General features: G+C 44.7%; 1 protein-coding gene across 7 annotated transcripts in view; it reads left to right on the plus strand.

Annotated features, from left to right (window-relative positions):
• lrrk2 (leucine-rich repeat kinase 2) overlaps window positions 1–22823 on the plus strand; it is a 56542-nt gene that overhangs the window by 6614 nt on the left and 27105 nt on the right. For 3 of the 7 annotated variants that reach the window (XM_065022360.1, XM_065022361.1, XM_065022363.1), the window contains exons 5-29: window positions 811–945; window positions 2665–2799; window positions 3464–3595; window positions 3780–3899; window positions 5060–5211; window positions 5350–5432; window positions 5521–5645; window positions 5800–5929; window positions 6414–6538; window positions 6798–6931; window positions 7209–7353; window positions 8116–8255; window positions 8349–8477; window positions 8629–8808; window positions 10568–10832; window positions 11060–11248; window positions 12910–13016; window positions 13206–13296; window positions 13391–13602; window positions 13773–14023; window positions 14291–14439; window positions 14722–14815; window positions 14968–15157; window positions 15509–15690; window positions 18031–18254. In XM_065022360.1, coding sequence (XP_064878432.1) covers window positions 811–945; window positions 2665–2799; window positions 3464–3595; window positions 3780–3899; window positions 5060–5211; window positions 5350–5432; window positions 5521–5645; window positions 5800–5929; window positions 6414–6538; window positions 6798–6931; window positions 7209–7353; window positions 8116–8255; window positions 8349–8477; window positions 8629–8808; window positions 10568–10832; window positions 11060–11248; window positions 12910–13016; window positions 13206–13296; window positions 13391–13602; window positions 13773–14023; window positions 14291–14439; window positions 14722–14815; window positions 14968–15157; window positions 15509–15690; window positions 18031–18254 — 3819 coding nt within the window. The remainder of the gene's footprint in view (window positions 1–810; window positions 946–2664; window positions 2800–3463; window positions 3596–3779; window positions 3900–5059; window positions 5212–5349; window positions 5433–5520; window positions 5646–5799; window positions 5930–6413; window positions 6539–6797; window positions 6932–7208; window positions 7354–8115; window positions 8256–8348; window positions 8478–8628; window positions 8809–10567; window positions 10833–11059; window positions 11249–12909; window positions 13017–13205; window positions 13297–13390; window positions 13603–13772; window positions 14024–14290; window positions 14440–14721; window positions 14816–14967; window positions 15158–15508; window positions 15691–18030; window positions 18255–22823) is intronic. The other 4 variants (XM_029667403.2, XM_029667404.2, XM_065022362.1 and 1 more) reach the window with 3 other exon arrangements.

The following is a 22823-nucleotide window of genomic DNA, read 5'->3' on the forward strand; positions in this document are numbered from 1 at the left end:
CAGTAAACAGACTAACATGACAGTGTATCACTTGTTTTTGCACTTTGTGTCTGTAAGGAGGGGATGTTCCGATCGTGCTCAAGTGATAGGAATGGCAGCCCCCCCATTACAGGCAGAAACTGCAACAACAAGTGGTATATTATACTATCAGACAATGTTTAAATTGTCCATGTCTTGAACCTGTACTCCACTACTCAGGCCAATAGTGTCCTCTCTATTTATCTGTCATCAAGATAATCAATTCATCATATTGTCTAACTCGGCATATCCCATCTTAAAGTCGCTCTGTCTGTCGATTTCTGCCCTCAGTCAATTCTTTTCAGTTATTGACAGATCATGTAATAGATATGACATCATACCCATGGTTGCCAAGGAGCCCTTAGAATGCAGCAAATTGAATTAGGTCACGTGGTCCCCTCTCCCCACCACTCCAACCCACTCTTTAGTCAAAGGGACAGTACAGTATCAGTATTAAGTGAAGGTTAAGCGAGACAGAAATGTGCACACACAGCACAGGAGTTTCCAGGACTGTCCTTGGGGGGGAGGTATTTACAAGGTAGGAAGTGAACCTAGGTGCTTTCAGTTCCTCTATGGGCGAAAGGTCAAAGTGTCCTTAACCAGCGAAGCAATGCATCAAAAATGTCTATGATCCTGTGTAAATAAGTCTATATTTTGATACACAACCTTATAGAAACCTTTTGACAAGACATTAATAAGGCTCATACATGCTTATAACAAGTGATTAAACATTAGCACTGCGGGGTCAGATTCAATTCAAGTGTCACCAGATGTTTTTTTCTCTGTGTCTAGATGTGATCGTGTTGTTGATTCGGGATGAGGAAGAGGATGTGTTTAGTTTGATCGTTGAGGGGATGAAGACTTTCCCCTCCAGTGAGGAGGTTCAGATTCAGGGCTGCCGTGGTCTCCAGCTGCTACTGGACAGAGGTGAGATATACACTGAGTCTAGAAAACATTAGGGACACCTTCCCAAAATTGAGTTGCACCTCCTCTTTTGCCCTCAGAACAGCCTCAATTCGTCAGGGCATGGACTCTACAAGGTGTCGAAAGCGTTCCACAGGGATGCTGGACCATGTTGACTCCAATGCTTCCTGCATTTGTGTCAAGTTGGCTGGGTGGCCTTTGGGTGGTGGACCATTCTTGATAGACACAGGAAACTGTTGATTGTGAAAACCCAGAAGCGTTGTAGTTCTTGACACAAACCGGTGTGCCTGGTACCTACTACCATACCCCGTTCAAAGGCACTTCAATATTTTGTCTTGCCATTCACCCTCTGAAGTGCACACATACACACTCCATGTCTCAATTGTCTTGAAGCTTAACAATCCTTGTTTAACCTGTCTTCTCCTCTTCATCTACACTAATTAAAGTGGATTTATCAAGTGACATCAATAAGGGATCATAGTTTTCACCTGGATTCACCTGATCAGTCAATGTCATGGAAAGAGCAGGTGTTCTTCATGTATTGTTCACTCAGTGTAGATTCCTAGTCACTAGTGGAGATACCTAGTCACCAGTGTATATACCTAGTCACCAGTGTATATACCTAGTCACCAGTGTATATACCTAGTCACCAGTGTATATACCTAGTCACCAGTGTATATACCTAGTCACCAGTGTATATACCTAGTCACCAGTGTATATACCTAGTCACCAGTGTATATACCTAGTCACCAGTGGAGATGCCTAGTCACCAGTGGAGATGCCTAGTCACCACTGGAGATGCCTAGTCACCACTGGAGATGCCTAGTCACCAGTGGAGATACCTAGTCACCAGTGGAGATACCTAGTCACCAGTGGAAATACCTAGTCACCACTGGAGAGACCTAGTCACCACTGGAGATACCTAGTCACCAGTGGAGATACCTAGTCACCAGCGTATATACCTAGTCACCAGCGGAGATACCTAGTTACCAGCGGAGATACCTAGTCACCAGCGGAGATACCTAGTCACCAGTGGAGATACCTAGTCACCACTGGAGATACCTAGTCACCAGTGGAGATACCTAGTCACCACTGGAGATACCTAGTCACCAGCGGAGATACCTAGTCACCAGCGGAGATACCTAGTCACCAGCAGAGATACCTAGTCACCACTGGAGATACCTAGTCACCAGCGGAGATACCTAGTCACCAGCGGAGATACCTAGTCACCAGCGTATATACCTAGTCACCAGCGTATATACCTAGTCACCAGCGTATATACCTAGTCACCAGCGGAGATACCTAGTCACCAGCGGAGATACCTAGTCACCAGTGTATATACCTAGTCACCAGTGTATATACCTAGTCACCAGTGTATATACCTAGTCACCAGTGGATATACCTAGTCACCAGTGGAGATACCTAGTCACCAGCGGAGATACCTAGTCACCAGCGGAGATACCTAGTCACCAGCGGAGATACCTAGTCACCAGCGTATATACCTAGTCACCAGCGGAGATACCTAGTCACCAGTGTAGATACCTAGTCACCAGTGGAGATACCTAGTCACCAGTGGAGAGACCTAGGCTGCACTGCAAATTGGGGATTTTACCTTGCTATCAAAATCTAAGTCCTTTGGGGATTTTTTTTATGTGTCCTGGGATTTTTCAGGCATATTCTTTCATACTCTGACTGATGTTGTGGGCATCTCTGTGTTGGCAGTGTCTGATGACGACCTGGTAGAGTTTCTGGAGAACCAGGACCACAGTGTGGTTCTAGGTGCTCTCCACCATTTTCACGACAGTGAAGACCTGTTTCTGCAGGCCATGAAGGTACTCCTTCCTCTAGCAGGTCCTGGTAAGTCCCCAATGAAGAAGAATACAAAACATGTCTGTTTACCCCACCCCCACCCCTCTTTTCTCTTATTTTTCTCACATTCCTTTCTCGGACAGTATTTCTGGGACCAAATAAATGATTTATAATTTATATTCTGGCTGCTAGGCCTACTGAAAACAATTAATTAGATTTGAGCCTTTTCTCGAAGATTGGTAGATTTTCTCAGTAAATATATAGTTAGGTTCTTGTCTCACTCCTCACAATGATTATCTTCATTTGAGTTGACCCAATGTCAAGCCTGTTTTCTGTGTGGTATGGGAAATCACCATGTTGTTGTTGTTGTTGTTGTTCTCTGACGTCTGTGTACCTCGTGTATCATGCCACTTCTTTTTCAGATTGTGTTCTTTTTTGTGTTTTCTTTTCTGTAGGGTTGCACAATTCTGGCAACTTTCTCAAAATATCCAGGTTTGCCAGAAATCCTAGTTGGAAGATGGAATGATGAGGTAATAAGTAAGCAATCCGGGAATCCTCCAGGCTCCAACCTGGATTTCTGGAAAATCTGGGACTTTTCAGAAAGTTACCAGAATTTGGCAACCCTACTTGTCTGTTTCATTTGCTGCTGACATTGAGTTTCCCTTTGGGGATCAATGAAGTATTAATCTATCATTCAATCAATCAATCATAGCCAGTAACGTGGAGATCCTGATGTCGGGGGGAGAGAGGTGTTACAGTGTGGTGGCTGGAGCCATGGAGTCGTTCCCAGCGGTCGAGGCACTGCAGGAGGTCGGCTGCTGTCTGTTCAGGAAGTTTACATCAGGTCAGTTCCAGGGTCAAAGGGTCAGAGGTCATGAGCAGTAGGATTTAGAGCCAAAATACTTTATTTGTTTTTCAGCCACACGGCAGTCCCTGCAACTTACTGTAAAGTTAAGCGATGAGTCTGGGGAAACCCCCCGGACACCACAAACACACCCCTCACCAATAGTTCAATGTATCTCTTTCAGAAAGATATTGTAGTATTCTGGTGCTGAATGGGGTGCATAGGGTCACTGTAAGAGCCTGTTTGACTTACCCTGAGAACGCCACTCTACAAGCTGCTGCTCTCTCCTGTCTGGCTGCCCTCAGTGAGTACACACACACACACACATACACACACACAGTTTGTTGACTACACCACGGTTTTAGGCCTATAGGGACAACAGGTCAGCCTAAAGGGGAGGAGGTAAGTGAACTGGCATTGTGGTGTCATTACATCAAGCTCTCTGTCAATATCAGCCAAACAGAGGAGTTGATTGTTGACTTCAGGAAGCATAGGAGGGAATATGCCCCGAATCCACATCAACGGGACAGCAGTAAAAAGTCACAAGTTCTAAGTTGTCAAGAGGTAGCAACATCTATTTCCTAAGGCACCTGAAGAAATTCAGGATGCTACCGCTGCACCATCGAGAGCATCCTGCCGGTTGTACCACGGCCTGGTATGGGAATTGCTCCATCCACGACCACAAGGCCCTCCAGGGGGTGGTGAAGACGGCCCAGTACATCACTAGGATTGTGCTCCCACCCATCACAACTGTTGCTACCTGACTCTTATTATACTGCTCAGTTTATACACTAGCCCCCATCCTCCCCTTCCTCAAAGCAGAAGTAAATATTGGACTATAAATTGTGCCTTGTATTATACTTAAAATATTTCATATTTTTTACTTTATGTTCATATTATTCTTATTTTGTATTTATTTATTTTACTTTTTCTCCCCAATTTTGTGGTATCCAATTGGTAGTTACAGTCTTGTCCCATCGCTGAAACTCCCGTACTGACTCGGGAGAGGCGAAGGTCGAGAACCATGCGTCCTCCAAAACATGACCCTGCAAGCCGCACTGCTCGCTTAACCCGGAAGCCAGCCGCACCAATGTGTCGGAGGAATCACCGTCCAACTGGCGACCATGTCAGCGTGCATTGCGCCCTGCTGCCACAGGAGTCGCTAGAGCGCGATGGGACAAGGACATCCCGGCCGGCCAAACCCTCCCCTAACCCGGACGATGCTGGGCCTCAGCCCGGGATCGAACCCGGATCTGTAGTGACGGATCAAGCACTGCAGTGTCTTAGACCGCTGCTCCACTCTGGAGGCCATATTCTCATATTTTATTACCTCTTATTGTTGTAAGCATTTCGTTGGACGGTGTATACCACTCGTAGATACGGCTAATGAAACTTGAAACACACACACATATCTTTCTTCACACCTGGCTCACCACTGTTGTTTCCTGTTTCTCGTCCACTCAGCTGAAACCATAGTGCAGAGCAAAGCTGTGGTGAATGAAGGGATGGAGGAGGAGAACAGAGGTAAGGAGGAGGTGGTGGATGATGTGGGGTTGTGCTGGATGGAGGCCTGCTGCAGAGCTCTGGAGGTCCATGCTGCTGATTCCACAGTGCAGGTAAGTCCTCAGCACTTTATATCACACATCATCTATTAGCTAGTCTTGTATTGACATTTTAGTCACTGTCCTACTACTCTTCCCTCTTTCTGTCTGTCCTCATCTCTCTCTTTCTGTTTCTAACCATCACCCCCCTAGGAAGCTGCATGTTGGGCCATACACAGCCTGCTATTGCATGGCAGCGAGTCATGGCACCATTCCACAGAAGAGCAAGACGGAAGGTAGTCCGTTAGCATGAGCTTTCCTCATGTTGTAGTCATCGACCATTCGCTTAAGCGTTTACAATTTTGCTGGTATTGTGATTGACAGTGATGGTGTGCTCCCCAGGACACCAGTCCACAGACAGATCATGGCTGCCATGCTGCTCCACTCTTCCTCCCCTGGGGTGTTCCAGGCTGCTGCCAGCGCCATGGGAACACTCATCACATACAATAGTGAGTCAGACTAGCTCCTGTTACTACCCATCAACTGTCTGAGGTGACATTCAGTCAGGTCAGGCTTCAGCCTCTGCATATTACTGCTAAAGATTTAACTGTGTGTGTGTGTGTGTGTGTGTGTGTGTGTGCGTGTGTGCGTGTGTGTTTGCAGGTAAAATGCGATCTCTGTTGTTGTCCAACGGCCTCCATGTGAACGTGGTGGAGATGATGAAGAGACATCTGTCCTCTCCAGAGGTCTCCGCAGGTGGATGTAAACTGCTCCACCTGCTCTTCAAGGGAAGGTAGGAATCATTTCAACTGACATGATTTCCACTGACATTTACGCATTCCTGTTGCGGGCTTAGTATAATTACATCAGTCAACTTCTGAAGAGGTTCCTACTTGCAGAGCAGGTTTCTCTTGTGGAACAGGTCTGTCTTACAAAACAGATTTGAGCGCAATGAGAATATTCAGTATAAATACAGGTTAACAGTATGTTCCAAACTTGTTAGTTTGGGGTATCAGTACTCCGGGTTGACAATCACTGCTTCAGTTCGAAGGTATGTAATGACTAACATAAAAAGAGGAACTGATGATGCACTTCCCAATTTGGAAATTGCACCTTGTGAATTCTACTATTACAATTTTCAAGAGTAAGCCTGACTGAGTTCCTTAAAATTATTATTGTTTTTATTGGGGGGGGGGGGGGACCAGTGGTCTCCATGGTTTGAGGTTTGGAAACCACTGGTCTAGGGTACTACTCATGTCCCTTGCCTCTCTCTGTAGGATGGCCAGTCTGGATGAACTGGACATGGCCATGGGTCAGATCCTTAGGGCCATGAAGGTCCATAACTTCATACCTGAGGTCCAGCTGGAAGCTCTGAGGGCCAGCCTGGCCTTCCTCTGTCCTGGTAGGAGACGCACATAGACAGTCAACACTTATGGTGTACAAGTGTTCCAGTATTTACATGTTTTTAAAAGTATTTAGGTATGTGTACATGTTCACAAGTGTTGAAGCATTTTCGAGTGTGCACACGTGTACATACGTGTATCAAGCTCCAGCCATAGTGCTCAAAGCAAGACTGCTAGAGAGTCCTTTTGTCTTAGTCAGCTGTATTTAGCTAATGAAGTCTGAATGTATCATGTGTCATCTTTTGTGTGTTTGAGCAGATCGAAGTTTGCGGGTGTCTGATCACGGTGTGTCTGTGGCTGATCCAGACACAGTGGACGTGTCTCTGAGGGTGCAGAAGAACCAGAGTGTGGTGGAGGGGGCCCACACAGTCTACCTAGAGACACTCAACAGGGTAATCATATCACCCCATGCAATTCATTCCCTGCTCAAATCAGGGCCCGTGTTCACAAAGCATCTCAGTAGGAGTATTGATCAAGGATCAGGTCCACCCTGTCCCTGTAATCCTATCAATTGTGATCTAAAAGGCACATCCTAAAACTGTTACTAGATCAGCACTCCTAATCTGAGACAATTTAGGAATACAATCCCTGGTCCCTAGAATTCACACTTATCCTTGTTAATAATAGACTCACCTTAAAATATATACCTTTTTGTTGTTTGTGAGGTAGTTTATTAGCAGTGCAGCCATCCAGGAGTGTGGCCTGCGTGTTCTGTCTGCCCTGGCTGACTGCTCTGGTGCTGTAGACCTGCTCTGTCAACAGGGGGCGATAGACACTGTGCTGCACACACTACAGATGTTCCCTAGGGAACGAGGTGAGAGAGAGTAGTTACACTGCTTGCTAAATCTGGCACGTTTACAGAAATGGCGATCAATGTGCATTGTCCCTGTCAAGTAACGTGAATAAAGACAAGTAAAGCAGAGACATAAAGGCTCTGTCCCTGACTCCCTTCCTGCCTCTTCAATATAAATACACTGACTCATTTCCTGCCTCTTCAATATAAATACACTGACTCCCTTCCTGCCTCTTTAATATAAATACACTGACTCCTTTCCTGCCTCTTCAATAGAAATACCCTGACTCCCTTCCTGCCTCTTCAATAGAAATACACTGACTCATTTCCTGCCTCTTCAATAGAAATACCCTGACTCCCTTCCTGCCTCTTTAATATAAATACACTGACTCCCTTCCTGCCTCTTCAATATAAATACACTGACTCCTTTCCTGCCTCTTCAATATAAATACACTGACTCCCTTCCTGCCTCTTCAATCCTTTCCTGCCTCTTCAATAGAAATACCCTGACTCCCTTCCTGCCTCTTCAATATAAATACACTGACTCATTTCCTGCCTCTTCAATAGAAATACCCTGACTCCCTTCCTGCCTCTTCAATATAAATACCTGACTCTTCCTGCCTGACTCCTTTCCTGCCTCTTCAATAGAAATACCTGACTCCCTTCCTGCCTCTTTAATATAAATACACTGACTCCCTTCCTGCCTCTTCAATATAAATACACTGACTCCTTTCCTGCCTCTTCAATATAAATACACTGACTCCCTTCCTGCCTCTTCAATAGAAATACACTACTGGGGTCTAAACCTCCTCTGCTGCCTTGTGTCTAAGAAGAAGCTGTCCAGAATGATAGTACCCGTCCTGGCGTCTGTTCTCGTTACCAGTCTCCTGCAGTACAGGGAGGACACAGAGATGCTGTTAAAGGTGAGTAATCCTCTATGGTCCTCAAAGCCATATTTGTCTAGAACATTTCCAGTTATTTCAATTAATGACACACATTTTTTAAAAACTAAATAGGGGTTCCAGGTGGCCCTCCGAATGCTGGATGCCTGCTCAGGGGCAGCAGGGGAGCTGCAGAGGGAAGGCTTTGACAGAGAGATCTTCCTCCAGCTCAAAGAAGGACCACCTGACCGGTATAGCTACCCGGTAAGCGTGTGAGTTTCTGTGTGTCTGTTCTCATACTCTGTAATCCTTGGTCTTCTTCCTTCCTTACCCATCTCATAACTTCCCCTTCTCCCCCCATTATCCCCCCACCTCTCTGTCTCTCTCTCATCTTTGTCTCTCTCTCTTCCTCTAGCTCTCCCAGCTGCGTAAGGCTGCATGCCTGGCCCTGTCCAAGATGTGTGGCGATGCAGAGCTGAGGTACAGTATGCTGGAGAAGGCCTGTAAGGACGGGGATGTGCTCATGGCTGAGTGTCTCATCCAGCTAGGAGCCGACATCAACAAGAAGACCAAGACCGAGTCGCTCATATACCAGGTCAGCAATGATCTCTATGGGGATCTGATGAAATGTGATTTGTGTGTGTGTGTGTACGTCTGTATGTGTATGTGTGTATGTACAGTTGAAGTTGGAAGTTTACATACACCTTAGCTAAATACATTTAAACTCAGTTTTTCACAATTCACAACATTTAATCCAAGTAAACATTCCCTGTCTTAGGTCAATTAGGATCACCACTTTATTTTAAGGATGTGAAATGTCATAATAATAGTAGAGAGAATTATTTATTTCAGCTTTTCTTTCATCACATTCCCAGTGGGTCAGAAGTTTACATGCACTCAATTAGTATTTGGTAGCATTGCCTTTAAATTGTTTAACTTGGGTCAAACATTTTGGGTAGCCTTCCACAAGCTTCCCACAATAAGTTGGGTGAATTTTGGTCCATTCCTCTTGACAGAGCTGGTGTAACTGAGTCAGGTTTGTAGGCCTCCTTGCTTGCCCACGCTTTTTCAGTTCTGCCCACACATTTTCTATGGGATCGAGGTCGGGGCTTTGTGATGGCCACTCCAATACCTTGACTTTGTTGTCCTTAATTAAGCCATTTTACCACAACTTTGGAAGTATAGTTGGGGTTATTGTCCATGTGGAAGACCCATTTGCGAACAAGCTTTAACTTCCTGACTGATGTCTTGAGATGTTGCTTCAATATATCCACATAATTTTCCTTCCTCATGATGCCATCTATTTTGTGAAGTGCACCAGTCCCTCCTCCTGCTTTTCAAAGCCGATCATTCAGAGTATCTCTACTGCTCCTGCTGTCTCTAGAGAGTTGAAAACAGCAGGTCTGGGACAGGTAGCATGTCCGGTGAACAGGTCAGGGTTTCATAGCCGCAGGCAGAACAGTTGAAACTGGAGCAGCAGCACGGCCAGGTGGACTGGGGACAGCAAGGAGGCATCAGGCCAGGTAGTCCTGAGGAATGGTCCTAAGGCTCAGGTCCTCTGAGAGAAAGAGAATGAGAGAGAGCATACTTAAATTTACACAACATCGGATAAGACAGGAGAAATACTCCAGATATAACAGACTGACCCTAGCCCCCCGACACATAAACTACTGCAGAATAAATACTGGAGGCTGAGACAGGAGGGGTCGGGAGACACTGTGACACTGTACCCCCAGACAGGACCAAACAGGCAGGATATAACTACACCCACTTTGCCAAAGCACAGCCCCCACACCACTAGACAGATATCTTCAACCACCAACTTAACCTCCTGAGACAAGGCAGAGTATAGCCCACAAAGATCTCCGCCACGGCACAATCCAAGGGGGGGCACCAACTCGGATTGTTGGAAAAATTGTTGGATTGTTGGAAAAATGACTTGTGTCATGCACAAAGTAGATGTCCTAACTGACTTGCCAAAACTATAGTTTGTTAACAGGAAATTTGCGGAGTCGTTGAAAAACTAGTTTTAATGACTCCAACCTAAGTATATGTAAACCTCCGACTTCAACTGTATGTACATTACCAGTCAATAGTTTGGACACACCTACTCATTCAAAGGTTTTTCTTTATATGTATTATTTTCTACATTTTGGAATAATAGTGAAGACATAAACTATGAAACAACACATGGAATCATTAACTTATCCTTTGCAGCAGAGGTGACTCTGGGTCATTCAGGCCCTAAACATTTTCTAAATTATTTCATTTTGGGAGCTCAGTTCCTAGGCTTTGCCCTTCGACCCCTCCCCCCCCCACCTGCTCAACCACTTCCCCACTGCATCCCCTCCCAGGTGTGTGAGCAGGGCGGGCCTCTGCAGCTTGTGGTGCTGCTTCTCAGTCGAGGGGTCCATGAGCAGCACCTGCGTGGGGCCCTGGGGGCCAGCGTGCGTCGTGGGGACGGCCCTGCGATCATCCAGCTACTGGGGCGTCTGGGGCTGGACCTGAACAACAATGCCCTCTGTCTGGGGGGGTTCAGGCTGGGTCGGGTGGATGCTGCCTGGCTCAGCCCCCTGCTCGCTGAACGAGGTCGCGCCAACAGTCTACCCTCCAGCACAAGTGAGTCTAGTCACTGATGCTGATTTCTAGTTATAGACTCTCCTTCTTAGATTCTCCTGTAGATCTCTATATCTTATTTGAAGGAAAGCTGTAACTATCATATTGCCTACACATTTCCAATCTAGAATGAATAGAACATTTATTTTGTTATGTACTGTACGTGTGCATATGTATTTGGGTTAAAAACCTGGGATGAAGGATGTGTGTTCTCTGTGTTGTGTTTTCAGGTAAGGGTGCATGTTTAGCTCGGTACGTGTTATCCTTCCAGAGGGGTAAGACGACCCCTACCCCCTCCACCCCCAGGTCTCTAGCTGACCCCTGCCTTACCTCTGGGTACATGTCAGACGAGAGTGATGACTCCAGCTTCCTGTCTTTAGAGGACAGTCTGGTCTTCAACGACGATATGGAGAGTGACGGTGAGGACCATGGGACACACAGAACAGCACTCCTTGTCAACGTTCAAATCATGTTTATTTCAAACTTTTCCCTCACTCTTGATAATCACAATGGAATCACTTGGTAAAAAATAACCACAAGTTAAACAAGGTTATTTGGAATCTAATAAACTCAGCAAAAAAGAAACATCCTCTCACTGTCAACTGCATTTATTTTCAGCAAACTTAACATGTGTAAATATTTGTATGAACATAAGATTCAACAACTGAGACAAAAACTGAACAAGTTCCACAGACTAACAGAAATTGAATAATGTGTCCCTGAACAAAGGGGGGGTCAAAATCAAAAGTAACAGTCAGTATCTGGTGTGGCCACCAGCTGCATTAAGTGCTGCAGTGCATCTCCTCATTTGCACCAGATTTTCCAGTTCTTGCTGTGAGATGTTCCCCCACTCTTCCACCAAGGCACCTGCAAATTCCCAGACATTTCTTGGGGGAATGGCCCTAGCGCTCACCCTCCGATCCAACAAGTCCCCGATGTGAGAGAGATCCTGGCTCTTCGCTGGCCATAGCAGAACACTGACGTTCCTGTCTTGCACGGAATCACACACAGAACGAGCAGTATGGCTGGTGACATTGTCATGCTGGAGGGTCATGTCAGGATGAGCCTGCAGGAAGGGTACCACATGAGGGAGGAGGATGTCTTCCCTGTAACGCACAGCGTTGAGATTGCCTGCAATGACAACAAGCTCAGTCCGATGATGCTGTGACACATCGCCCCAGACCATGACTGACCCTCCACCTCAAAATCGATCCCGCTCCAGAGTACAGGTCTCGGTGTAACGCTCATTCCTTTGACTATAAACGCGAATCCGACCATCACCCCTGGTGAGACAAAACCTGCGACTCGTCAGTGAAGAGCACTTTTTGCCAGTTCTGTCTGGTCCAGTGACGGTGGGTTTGTGCCCATAGGAGACGATGTCTGGTGAGGACCTGCCTTACAACAGGCCTACAAGCCCTCAGTCCAGCCTCTCTCAGCCTATTGCGGACAGTCTGAGCACTGATGGAGGGATTGTGCATTCCTGGTGTAACTCGGCAGTTGTTGTTGCCATCTTGTACCTGTCCCACAGGTGTGATGTTTGGATGTACCGATCCTGTGCAGGTGTTGTTACACGTGGTCTGCCACAGCTGTCCGTCCTGTCTCACTGTAGCGCTGTCTTAGGCGTCTTACAGTACGGACAATGCAATTTATTGCCCTGGCCACTTCTGCAGTCCTCATGCCTCCTTCCAGCATGCCTAAGGCACGTTCACACAGATGAGCAGGGACCCTGGGCATCTTTCTTTTGGTGTTTTTCAGAGTCAGTAGAAAGGCCTCTTTAGTGTCCTAAGTTTTCGTAACTGTGACCTTAATTACCTACCGTCTGTAAGCTGTTAGTGTGCTAACGACCGTTCCACAGGTGCATGTTCATTAATTGTTGAATTGGACAGTGTTTAAACCCTTTACAATAAAGATCTGTGAAGTTAGATTTTTACGAATTATCTTTGCAAGACAGGGTCCTGAAAAAGGGACATTTCTTTTTTTGCTAAGATTATAATAGCTAATTTGGTGACTGTTAATTATTGGCCACAGTTGCCTTATTTTGGGAATGTCTTGCTTACTGGATGTCTCCTTATTTTCACAGGAAGTGATTCGCTTTTGTTGGCACTGTCCACCAATGATTTGTCGGAGGAGTGGAAGGCAGGGTCACAGAAGAGGAAAAACGGGCGTCGCAGGCACTTTAGCTCCGAGGTGGGCTATCTTCTTTACGACCAATAGAAATATTGTTTATTTTTTAACTTACTCTATTTCAGAGAAAAAACTTAACTGTCCCCCTCTCTCTTTCTTGCTCTCTCGCTCTCTTTCAATAAATGAATGAATTAAGATATGTGCCAATCAATTTACCAATTAAACCAATTAATTTACTAACCAATCAAACAGTCCTGTATCCATCCGAAGGGAGTCCAGGGTGAGGTTGAGCTCAACGAGCCACTTCAGAGGAGGTATGGCAGGACAACCCCTAACCAGAAAGGTACTTAGAGTACATTAGTTTTACTTGCCCTTGTTCAAAATATCAATGGTATCATATCAATGGTTATCCATTATTTCTATTGTTTCTACTGCAGGTATTCACTCCCCAGTCTTGAGCTCTGGGTATAACTCCTCCCCTCTGGTCGGGGACAGAGAGTGGATCCGCCTGCTGGACCTATCAGGGAATGAGCTGGACTCTGTGTCATGTTTGTTGGGCGACGGTTCTGTCCGACAGCAGCTGGAGCACCTGTATCGACTAGACTTGAGCCAGAACAGCCTATCAGAGTTCCCCTCTGGGCTGTGTGAGGTGTGGGGTCTGTTCAGAATGCTTCAATGTTGAATAGATGGGGGGAATTCAATGTTCGGTTAATCTACAGAATCTTGTCAGTATCTAAAAAAAATATTCATCATTTTATATCATTTATTGTTGCGATGATTTATTTAATACTTCAAAATAATAATAATTATACTTCTTAGAGCTTGAAGAGTCTGACACGTCTGGATCTCCAAGGCAACCAGTTGCAGTCGTTGCCGGCAGAGCTTCTGGCCCTGCCCTCACTGACCATGCTCAACGTGTCACGTAACTGTGTCGGCCCGCTTCTGACCCTTGACCCCGCCGTCACCTGCCCGTCGCTACGGCAACTCAACCTGTCCTACAACCACATCACCACCTTCCCCCACCAGCTGGGCCGGGCCATGGAGCGACTGGAGGAGCTGTCCCTCGAGGGGTATGAATGGAAATGGAGTTCTTTGGATCACTGCTGAATGTTTTACTTTAGCTGTGTAATAGGCACAAAATTATATTATAAATAATTACAAAGCAGGAATTGGTGTTTAGTTTTTGTCAAACATGTACATTTGACCCATCTGGCACTAGACAGGTTCAATTAAATCCTCAAAATATTTGAAAGAAAACTACTCTGATTTGAACCCAAGTATGTGACATAAAATATCATGAATATAACTTTGTCTCTACACCTTTTCCTCTCCTGTAGGAACAGAATGAGTGAGCTGTGGTCTCCTCTGTGTCTTCTGGAGATGAAGCTCCTAGACATCAGTAAGAACAGTGTGGAGAGCATCTCACGTGACTTCCTGTCTGGCTGCCCCAAACTAGAGAACTTCAGTGCTTGTACCAACCATCTCAGTAAGTACATGGTAACGCAGTTACTTACTTAATCCTTTTTAATGCTGACAGAACATGGGGTCTGTACTAGTTCTCCAATGCTGTCTTACAATGGATTATTATTTGGTACAATTATTAGGTATATCTGTGAAAGTCATTCAAGTCAAACCGATTTCTAGAAAAAGTATTGCCAGACAAATTAATAAATGTTGTTCATTCTAGATAAACAGTTCATTTGTGTATGTAGTGACATAAGAACATATTCATTGTATGACATTGTGTTTTGTGTTTCTGCTGTCATAGGTTCGCTGTCACATCTTCCCTCAAAGATAACAACTCTGAAGTTATCACATAACAGTTTCACTACCATTCCTCAAGCCGTTCTGGATCTTCCAAAGTAAGTTTGATGTTTTAGTGAAGGCAACTACATTGTTGTAGAAGGCGTTTATTAGTTAACTATTATTTGAGTAAAAACTGCTTATTAGTGTGCAAAAATGTATCTGACTTGAGATTCAATACGACTCATCCTTGCTTTTTCTTTGCTTTCAGTTTACGGTCTGTGGATATGAGGACCAATGACATCACAGTTTTACCGGGGCCGTGCACCTGGGCATCGGTCAACCTGCGGGAGCTCATGTTCAGTCAGAACCGCATCGGAGTGCTGGACCTGAGTGGACCTGAAGTTTACAAGTGGGCCAGACTGGAGAAACTACACCTGAGTGACAATAAGCTCACAGAGGTCAGCATTTATTTATTCACCTTATTAATATTTGATTGACATGGTAATTTAGCAGACGCCAAAGTGACTGACAGTGATCACACGTGTCACGATAAGTATGTGACGTTTGTTAGCACCAGGCACTCTAACTAACTAACATTAAAACGGTCGTATATGGTGAACAGGGACAATACAGTACTCAATGCTTCTCACACCTCCATCATAAACTGCATGTTCTCTCTAGAACAGGTCTCTTGTAAAATATATGTTATCTCAAGGAGAATAAGAAGGTTAAATAAAATATATTTTAAAATATAAAAGTACATTTCCTATCAGTGGTATTATTGACCTTTTCACCCCTGTCTGTTTCAGGTCCCTCCTCAGATCGGCCTGCTGGAGGAGCTGACCTCTCTCGACTTGAGCCGTAATGGCGGCCTGCGCTCCTTCCCTGACGAGATGGGCAAGCTGAGCCGGCTGTGGGATTTGCCACTGGATGGCCTGCGCCTCAGCCTGGATCTCAAGCACATTGGCAACAAGACCAAAGACATAGTCAGGTGAATGTCTGCAAAGAAATGCTTACTTGCAGGTTCCTTCTCGACAATTAAACAACAATAAGAAAGAAGAAAATATCAGAATACGAACATAAAGTAAATGGCTCAAAATAATAAATATTTTAGCATAAGTATAATACAGGAAGGCACCATTTATAGTCTAATATTTACTTGTGTTTTGGGGAAGGGGGGGTGGGAGGCAGTGTATAAACTGAGCAGTATAATGGTAGCAGCAGTTGTGATGTGTGTGTGCTAAGTTATGGAGAATCCGAGCAGGTGGTCAGGCCAGTTCATGTGTTCAGCAGTCTGATGTCTTGTAGATAGCCTGTTGGTTTCAGACCTCATGATCCCATACCATCTGAAAGACGGTAAGGGAGAGAACAGCTTGTGACTGGGCTCCTTGATGATGCTGTGTGCCTTCCTCAGGCACCATTCTGAGTAGATGACCTGAATGGGTGGGAGCACGGTCCCAGTGATGTACTGAGCCGTCTTCACCACCCCCCGGAGGGCCTGTGGTCAGGGCTTTGGGATGGACACTCCGATACCTTGACTTTGTTGTCCTTAAGCCATTTTGCCACAACTCTAGAAGTATGCTTGGGGGTCATTGTCCATTTGGAAGACCCATTTGCGACCAAGCTTTAACTTTCTGACTGATGTCTTGAGATGTTGCTTCAATATACCCACGTACTTTTCCTACCTCATGATGCCATCTATTTTGTGAAGTGCACCAGGCCCTCCTGCAGCAAAGCACCCCCACAACATGATGCTACCACCCCCGTGCTTCACAGTTGGGATGGTGTTCTTCGGCTTGCAAGCCTCCTCCTTCTTCCTCAACATAACAATGGTCATTATGGCCAAACAGTTCTATTTTTTGTTTCATCAGACCAGAGGACATTTCTCCAAAAAGTACGATCTTTGTCCCCATGTGCAGTTGCAAACCGTAGTCTGGCTTTTTTATGGCGGTTTTAGAGCAGCGGCTTCTTCCTTGCTGAGCGGCCTTTCAGGTTATGTCGATATAGGACTTGTTTTACTGTGTATATAGATACTTTTGTACCTGTTTCCTCCAGCATCTTCACAAGGTTCTTTGCTGTTGTTCTGGGATTGATTTGCACTTTTCGCACCAAAGTACGTTCATCTCTAGGAGACAGAACGCGTCTCCTTCCTGAGCGGTATGATGGCTGCGTGGTCCCTTGGTGTTTATACTTGCGTACTATTGTTTGTACAGATGAACGTGGTACCTTCAGGCGTTTGGAAATTGCTCCCAAGGATGAACCAGATTTGTGGAGGACCAGAATTTTTTTCTGAGGTCTTAGCTGATTTCTTTTGATTTTCCCACGATGTCAAGCAAAGAGGCACTGAGTTTGAAGGTAGGCCTTGAAATACATCCACAGGTACACCTCCAATTGACTCAAATGATGTCAATTAGCCTATCAGAAGCTTCTAAAGCCATGACATCATTTTCTGGAATTGTCCAAGCTGTTTAAAGGCACAGTCAGTTTAGTGTATGTACACTTCTGACCCACTGGAATTGTGATACAGTGAATTATAAATGAAATAATCTGTCTGTAAACAATTGTTGGAGAAATGACTTGTGTCATGCGCAAAGTAGCTGTCCTTACCGACTTGCCAAAACTAGCAGTGGTTGAAAAATGAGTTTTAATGACTCCAACCTAAGTGTATGTAAACTTCCGACTTCAACTGTAGCGTCATACCAAAGAAGACAAGGCTGTAATCGCTGCCAAAGGTGCTTCAACAAAGTACTGAGTAAAGGGTCTGAATATTTATGTACATGTGATATTTCAGTTTTCTATTATACATTTTTCTAAACAATTTTCGCTTTGTCATTAAATGGTATTGTATGTAGATTGGTGAGGGAAAAAACAATTTAATCAATTTTAGAATAAGGCTGTAATGTAACAAAATGTGGAAAAAGTCAAGGGGTCTGAATACTTTGAATGCACTGCATTCCTCAATGTTGATGTTGAGTCCTGTTTGGATGAATCTTTGAACATTATTCCAATCAACATTCTTAAAACAATCCTACAGTATTGGGGGCTTTGTACGCTTCACAGATGTTTGTGTATACATGGTCTTGCATGCTGGATCCTCTTTGGGCAAGATACATGTTGGCGATATAAAAAATAATAATAATACAAAATAAAAAACATGTATTGACATTTAACCCAAAAAGCAATGCTATCTGTCAGAGGGAATTCTGAATGAACAGGTGGTGGCTTTTGATAGGTTTGAATTTGCTCCAGATTTCACCTTTCAAACAAAAGCCTAATCCCGTTCACAAAACTCCCCCAAATAAATCACTCTCTCCTGTATCCTGTAACTCAGGTTCCTCCAGCAGCGTCTGAAGAAAGCCGTTCCGTACTACCGGATGAAGCTGATTGTGGTTGGGAATGCCGACAGTGGTAAGACTGCTCTGATCCGACAGCTGATGAAGCTCAAGCGTTCTCAGTGGCAGATGGAGCGGCCCACCGCTGGGATCGACGTCAGAGATTGGACCATCCGGGACCGGGATAAGAAGAACATGGTGCTCAACGTCTGGGACTTCTCAGGTGGGTCAACCGTCAACTGCCAACTGTGACATCTGGTCTGGATACTTACTAGTGATGTGGGATTTTTTTGTGGTTGTTGTTGTATATCACAATATTATTTTGGACGATATTATGTTGATACATTAAATCAAATTGTATTTGTAACATGCGCCGAATACAACAAGTGTAGACCTTACAGTGAAATGCTTACTTAAAAGCCCTTAACCAACGATGCAGTTTTAAGAAAATACCTTAAAAAGTAAGAGATAAGAAAAACAAATAATTAAAGAGCAGCAGTGAATAACAATAGCAGGGTGAAATACAGGGGGTATCAGTACAGAGTCAATGTGGAGGCTATATACAGGGGGTACCAGTACAGAGTCAATGTGGGGGCTATATACAGGGGGTACCAGTACAGAGTCAATGTGGAGGCTATATACAGGGGGTACCAGTACAGAGTCAATGTGGGGGCAGAGTCAATCAATGTGGAGCTATATACAGGGGGTACAGAGTCAATGTGGAGGCTATATACAGGGGTACAGAGTCAATGTGGAGGCTATATACAGGGGGTACCGGTACAGAGTCAATGTGGAGGCTATATACAGGAGGTACCAGTACAGAGTCAATGTGGAGGCTATATACAGGGGGTACAATGTGGAGGTATATACGGTACAGAGTCAATGTGGAGGCTATATACAGGGGGTACCGGTACAGAGTCAATGTGGAGGCTATATACAGGGGGTACCGGTACAGAGTCAATGTGGAGGCTATATACAGGGGGTACCGGTACAGAGTCAATGTGGAGGCTATATACAGGGGGTACCGGTACAGAGTCAATGTGGAGGCTATATACAGGGGGTACCGGTACAGAGTCAATGTGGAGGCTATATACAGGGGGTACCGGTGTCAAGGTACTTGAGATAATTATGCACATGCAGGTAGGGTTGTTTAAAGTGGCAGAAAGAACAGTCTATGACTAGGGTGGCTAGGCTGGAGTCTTAAACAATTTTTAGGGCCTTCCTCTGACACTGCCTGGTATAGAGGTCCTGGATGGCAGGGAGCTTGGCCCTGTTGATGTACTGGGCCGTACGCACTACCCTCTGTAGTGCATTGCGGTCGGAGACCCGAGCAGTTGCCATATCAGGCAGTGATGCAACCCGTCAGGATGCTCTCGATGGTGGAGCTGTAAAATCTTTTGAGGATCTGAGGACCCATGCCAAATCTTTTCAGTCTCCTGAGGGGGAATAGGTTTTGTCGTGCCCACTTCACGACTATCTTGGTGTGCTTGGACCATGTTAGTTTGTTGTTGATGTGGATGCCAAGGAACTTGAAGTTCTCAACCTGCTCCACTACAGCCCCGTCGATAAGAATGGAGGCGTGCTCGGTCCTCTTTTTCCTGTAGTCCACAATAATCTCCTTTGTCTTGATCACGTTGAGGGAGAGGTTGTTGTCCTTGCACCGCATGGTCAGGTCTCTGACCTTCCTATAGGCTGTCTCATCGTTGTCAGTGATCATGCTTACCACTGTTGTGTCATCAGCAAACTTAATGATGGCGTTGGAGTTGTGCCTGGCCATGCAGTCATGAGTGAACAGGGAGTACAGGAGGGGACTGAGCACGTACCCCTGAGGGTCCCCTGTGTTGAGGATCAGTGTGGCGGATGTGTTGTTACCTACCCTGACCACCTGGCGGCAGCCCGTCAGGAAGTCTAGGATCCAGTTGCAGAGGGAGGTGTTTAGTCTCAGGGTCTTTAGATTAGTGATGAGTTTTGAGGGAAACATGGTGTTGAATGCTGAGCTGTAGTCAATGAATAGCATTCTCACATAAGTGTTCCTTTTGTCCAGGTGGGAAAGGGCAGTGTGGAGTGCGATAGCGATTGCATCATCTGTGGATCTGTTGGTGCGATATGCAAATTGGAGTGGGTCTAGGGTTTCTGGGATAATGGTGATGTTGTGAGCTATGACCAGCCTTTCAAAGCATTTCATAGCCACAGACGTGAAACTTGACCCCAAGTATCGCGTTTGCCTGGTATCATTAGAAAGCCCTAGTCGGCTAAAACGGCTCAATCTGGTATTTTTCATCCTATAGCTTGTTCTCCGTCTTCTTTTTAAATAGTGAGCCATGTTTTCAGTACTTTTATTTACATGACTGAAACTCATTTTCTCATACTCTCTGGTCTCTCTGCAGCAGACATACTGTTTGGAACATCAAATCGCAATAACGAATCACAATACAATGCCTTCAAAGTATTCATACCCCTTGACTTATGACAAATTTGGTTGTGTTACAACCTGAAATCAAAATGGATTATTTTTTCTCACATATCTACACACCATACACCATAATGATAGTGTAAATGTTTTTTTAAGTTTTTGCACATTTTATTGAAAATAAAATACAGAAATATCTAATTAACATAATTATTCACACCCCTGAGTCAATACATGTTAGAATCACCTTTGTCAGGAGTTACAGCTGTGAGTCTTTCTGGGTAAGTCTCTAAGAGCTTTGAACAACTGGATTGTATAATATTTGCACATTATTATTTTTTTAATTCTTCAAGCTCTGTCAAGTTGGTTGTTGATCATTGCTCGACAACCATTTAAATCTTGCCATAGATTCACAAGCAGATTTAAGTCAAAACTGTAACTTGGCCACTCAGGAACATTCAATGTCGTCTTGGTAAGCAACTCCAGTGTATATTTGGCCTTGTGTTTTAGGTTATTGTCCTGCTCCTTTTCTCCCAGTGTCTTTTGGAAAGCAGACTGAAAAAGGTTTTCCTCTAGGATATTGCCTGTGCTTAGCTCTATTCCATTTCTTTGCATCCTAAAAATGGCAAGCATACCCATAACATGATGCAGCCTCCACCATGCTTCAAAATATGAAGAGTTGTAGTCAGTGATGTGTTGGATTTGCACCAAACATAATGCTCTGTATTCAAGACATAAAGTTAATTTCTTTGCCACATTTATTGCAGTATTACTTCATGCATCCTGTGTGCAACAATGCACTGCTTTGGAATATTTTTTCTCTGTACAGGCTTCCTTTTCACGTGTCATTTAGGTTAGTATTGTGGAGTAACTACAATGTTATTGATCAATCCTCAGTTCTCCTATCACAACGATTAACTAACTGTTAACGTCACCACTGGCCTCATACAATCCCTGAGCGATTTCCTTCCTCTCCAGCAACTGAGTTAGGAAGGACACCTGTATATTTGTAGTTACTGGTTGTATTGATACATCATCCATAGTGTAATTAATACCTTCCCAATGCTCAAAGGGATATTCAATGTTTGCTTTTTCACCCATCTACCAATAGATGTCGTCTTTGGTTGAATCTGTGTTTGAAAATTACTTATCAACTGAGGGACCTTACAGATAATTGTATGTGTGGGGTACAGAGATGAGGTAGTCATTTGTTACGAATCCCTTTTGGCCCGACAGTCTAGGGGGGATGGTAATGAGACCCGTAACATAACTCATGCAAATTATTATTGTGACAAAGTAAAAGTGTGAACGAAATAACCACGACAACAGAAATCTACCGTCAAACTCCAGGTTTATTTATAAACACACGGTAATGGGGGGAGCAGGAAAAGGGGCTGAGCTGGACCCAAGGAAAGAAACAATAAATATACAAAAACACACCCCTAAGCTAGACTAGCCTACTTTAACAACAGCTAACTAACTAACCAAAAATACAGTGGGTGGTCCGCCCAGTTCTAACTAGTGTATTTAACAAAGTTCACCTACGGGTAGTGTATGTCCATGGGCGACTTGTCTTGGTTTCCCCCTTTTCCCACCAGCAACAAACAAACAAACACCATAACCAAAAACAATACTCACAGGTGATGACAAAGTGCTATGAGGTGCTTAAAACAAAAGAGAGGTTAAGACACAAAGCGAGAGTGAAACACAGAGACCTACAGACATGGCATTTACAGAGCGATTGAGCTAGAGATTGAGCTAGAGATTGAGCTCTAGAGCAAACAAATGATGGGGTTTTTAAACCATGGGGAAGGAACTGTGATAGGTTAGGAAGTAGGAGGAGGTGTGTCTTTTGATTGTTGACTGATTGGGGAGTGATGATTTTCACCTGTGAGGGGAGAAGGAGAGAAAAGAAACACACACAGGATACACACACACACACAGAATAACTGTATCCGTAACATCATTCAAAAACCCTGTTAAACACTATTATTGAACACAGTGTGTGTCCATGCAAGTTCTTATGTGACTTGTTAAGCACATGAGCCACTTAAGGACATTCAGAGACTTGTCGCGAAGCCACTCCTGTGTTATCTTGGCTGTGTGCTTAGGGGCAGGTTTTGTCAGGATTGAGGGGAAATGAACGGCACAAAATACCCAGATCATTGATGAAAACCTGTTCCAGAGCGCTCAGGACCTCGGACTGGGGCAAAGGTTCACCTTCCAGCAGGACAACAATCCTAAGCACACAGCCAAGACGACGCAGGAGTAGCTTCATTACAAGCCTCTGAATGTCCTTGGGTGGGCCAGCCAGAGCCCGGACTTGAACCCGATCGAACATCTCTGGAGAGATCTGAAAATAGCTGTGCAGCAACGCTCCAC

This window comes from Oncorhynchus nerka, linkage group LG9a (assembly GCF_034236695.1).
Source record: "Oncorhynchus nerka isolate Pitt River linkage group LG9a, Oner_Uvic_2.0, whole genome shotgun sequence".
Lineage (NCBI taxonomy): Eukaryota > Metazoa > Chordata > Actinopteri > Salmoniformes > Salmonidae > Oncorhynchus > Oncorhynchus nerka.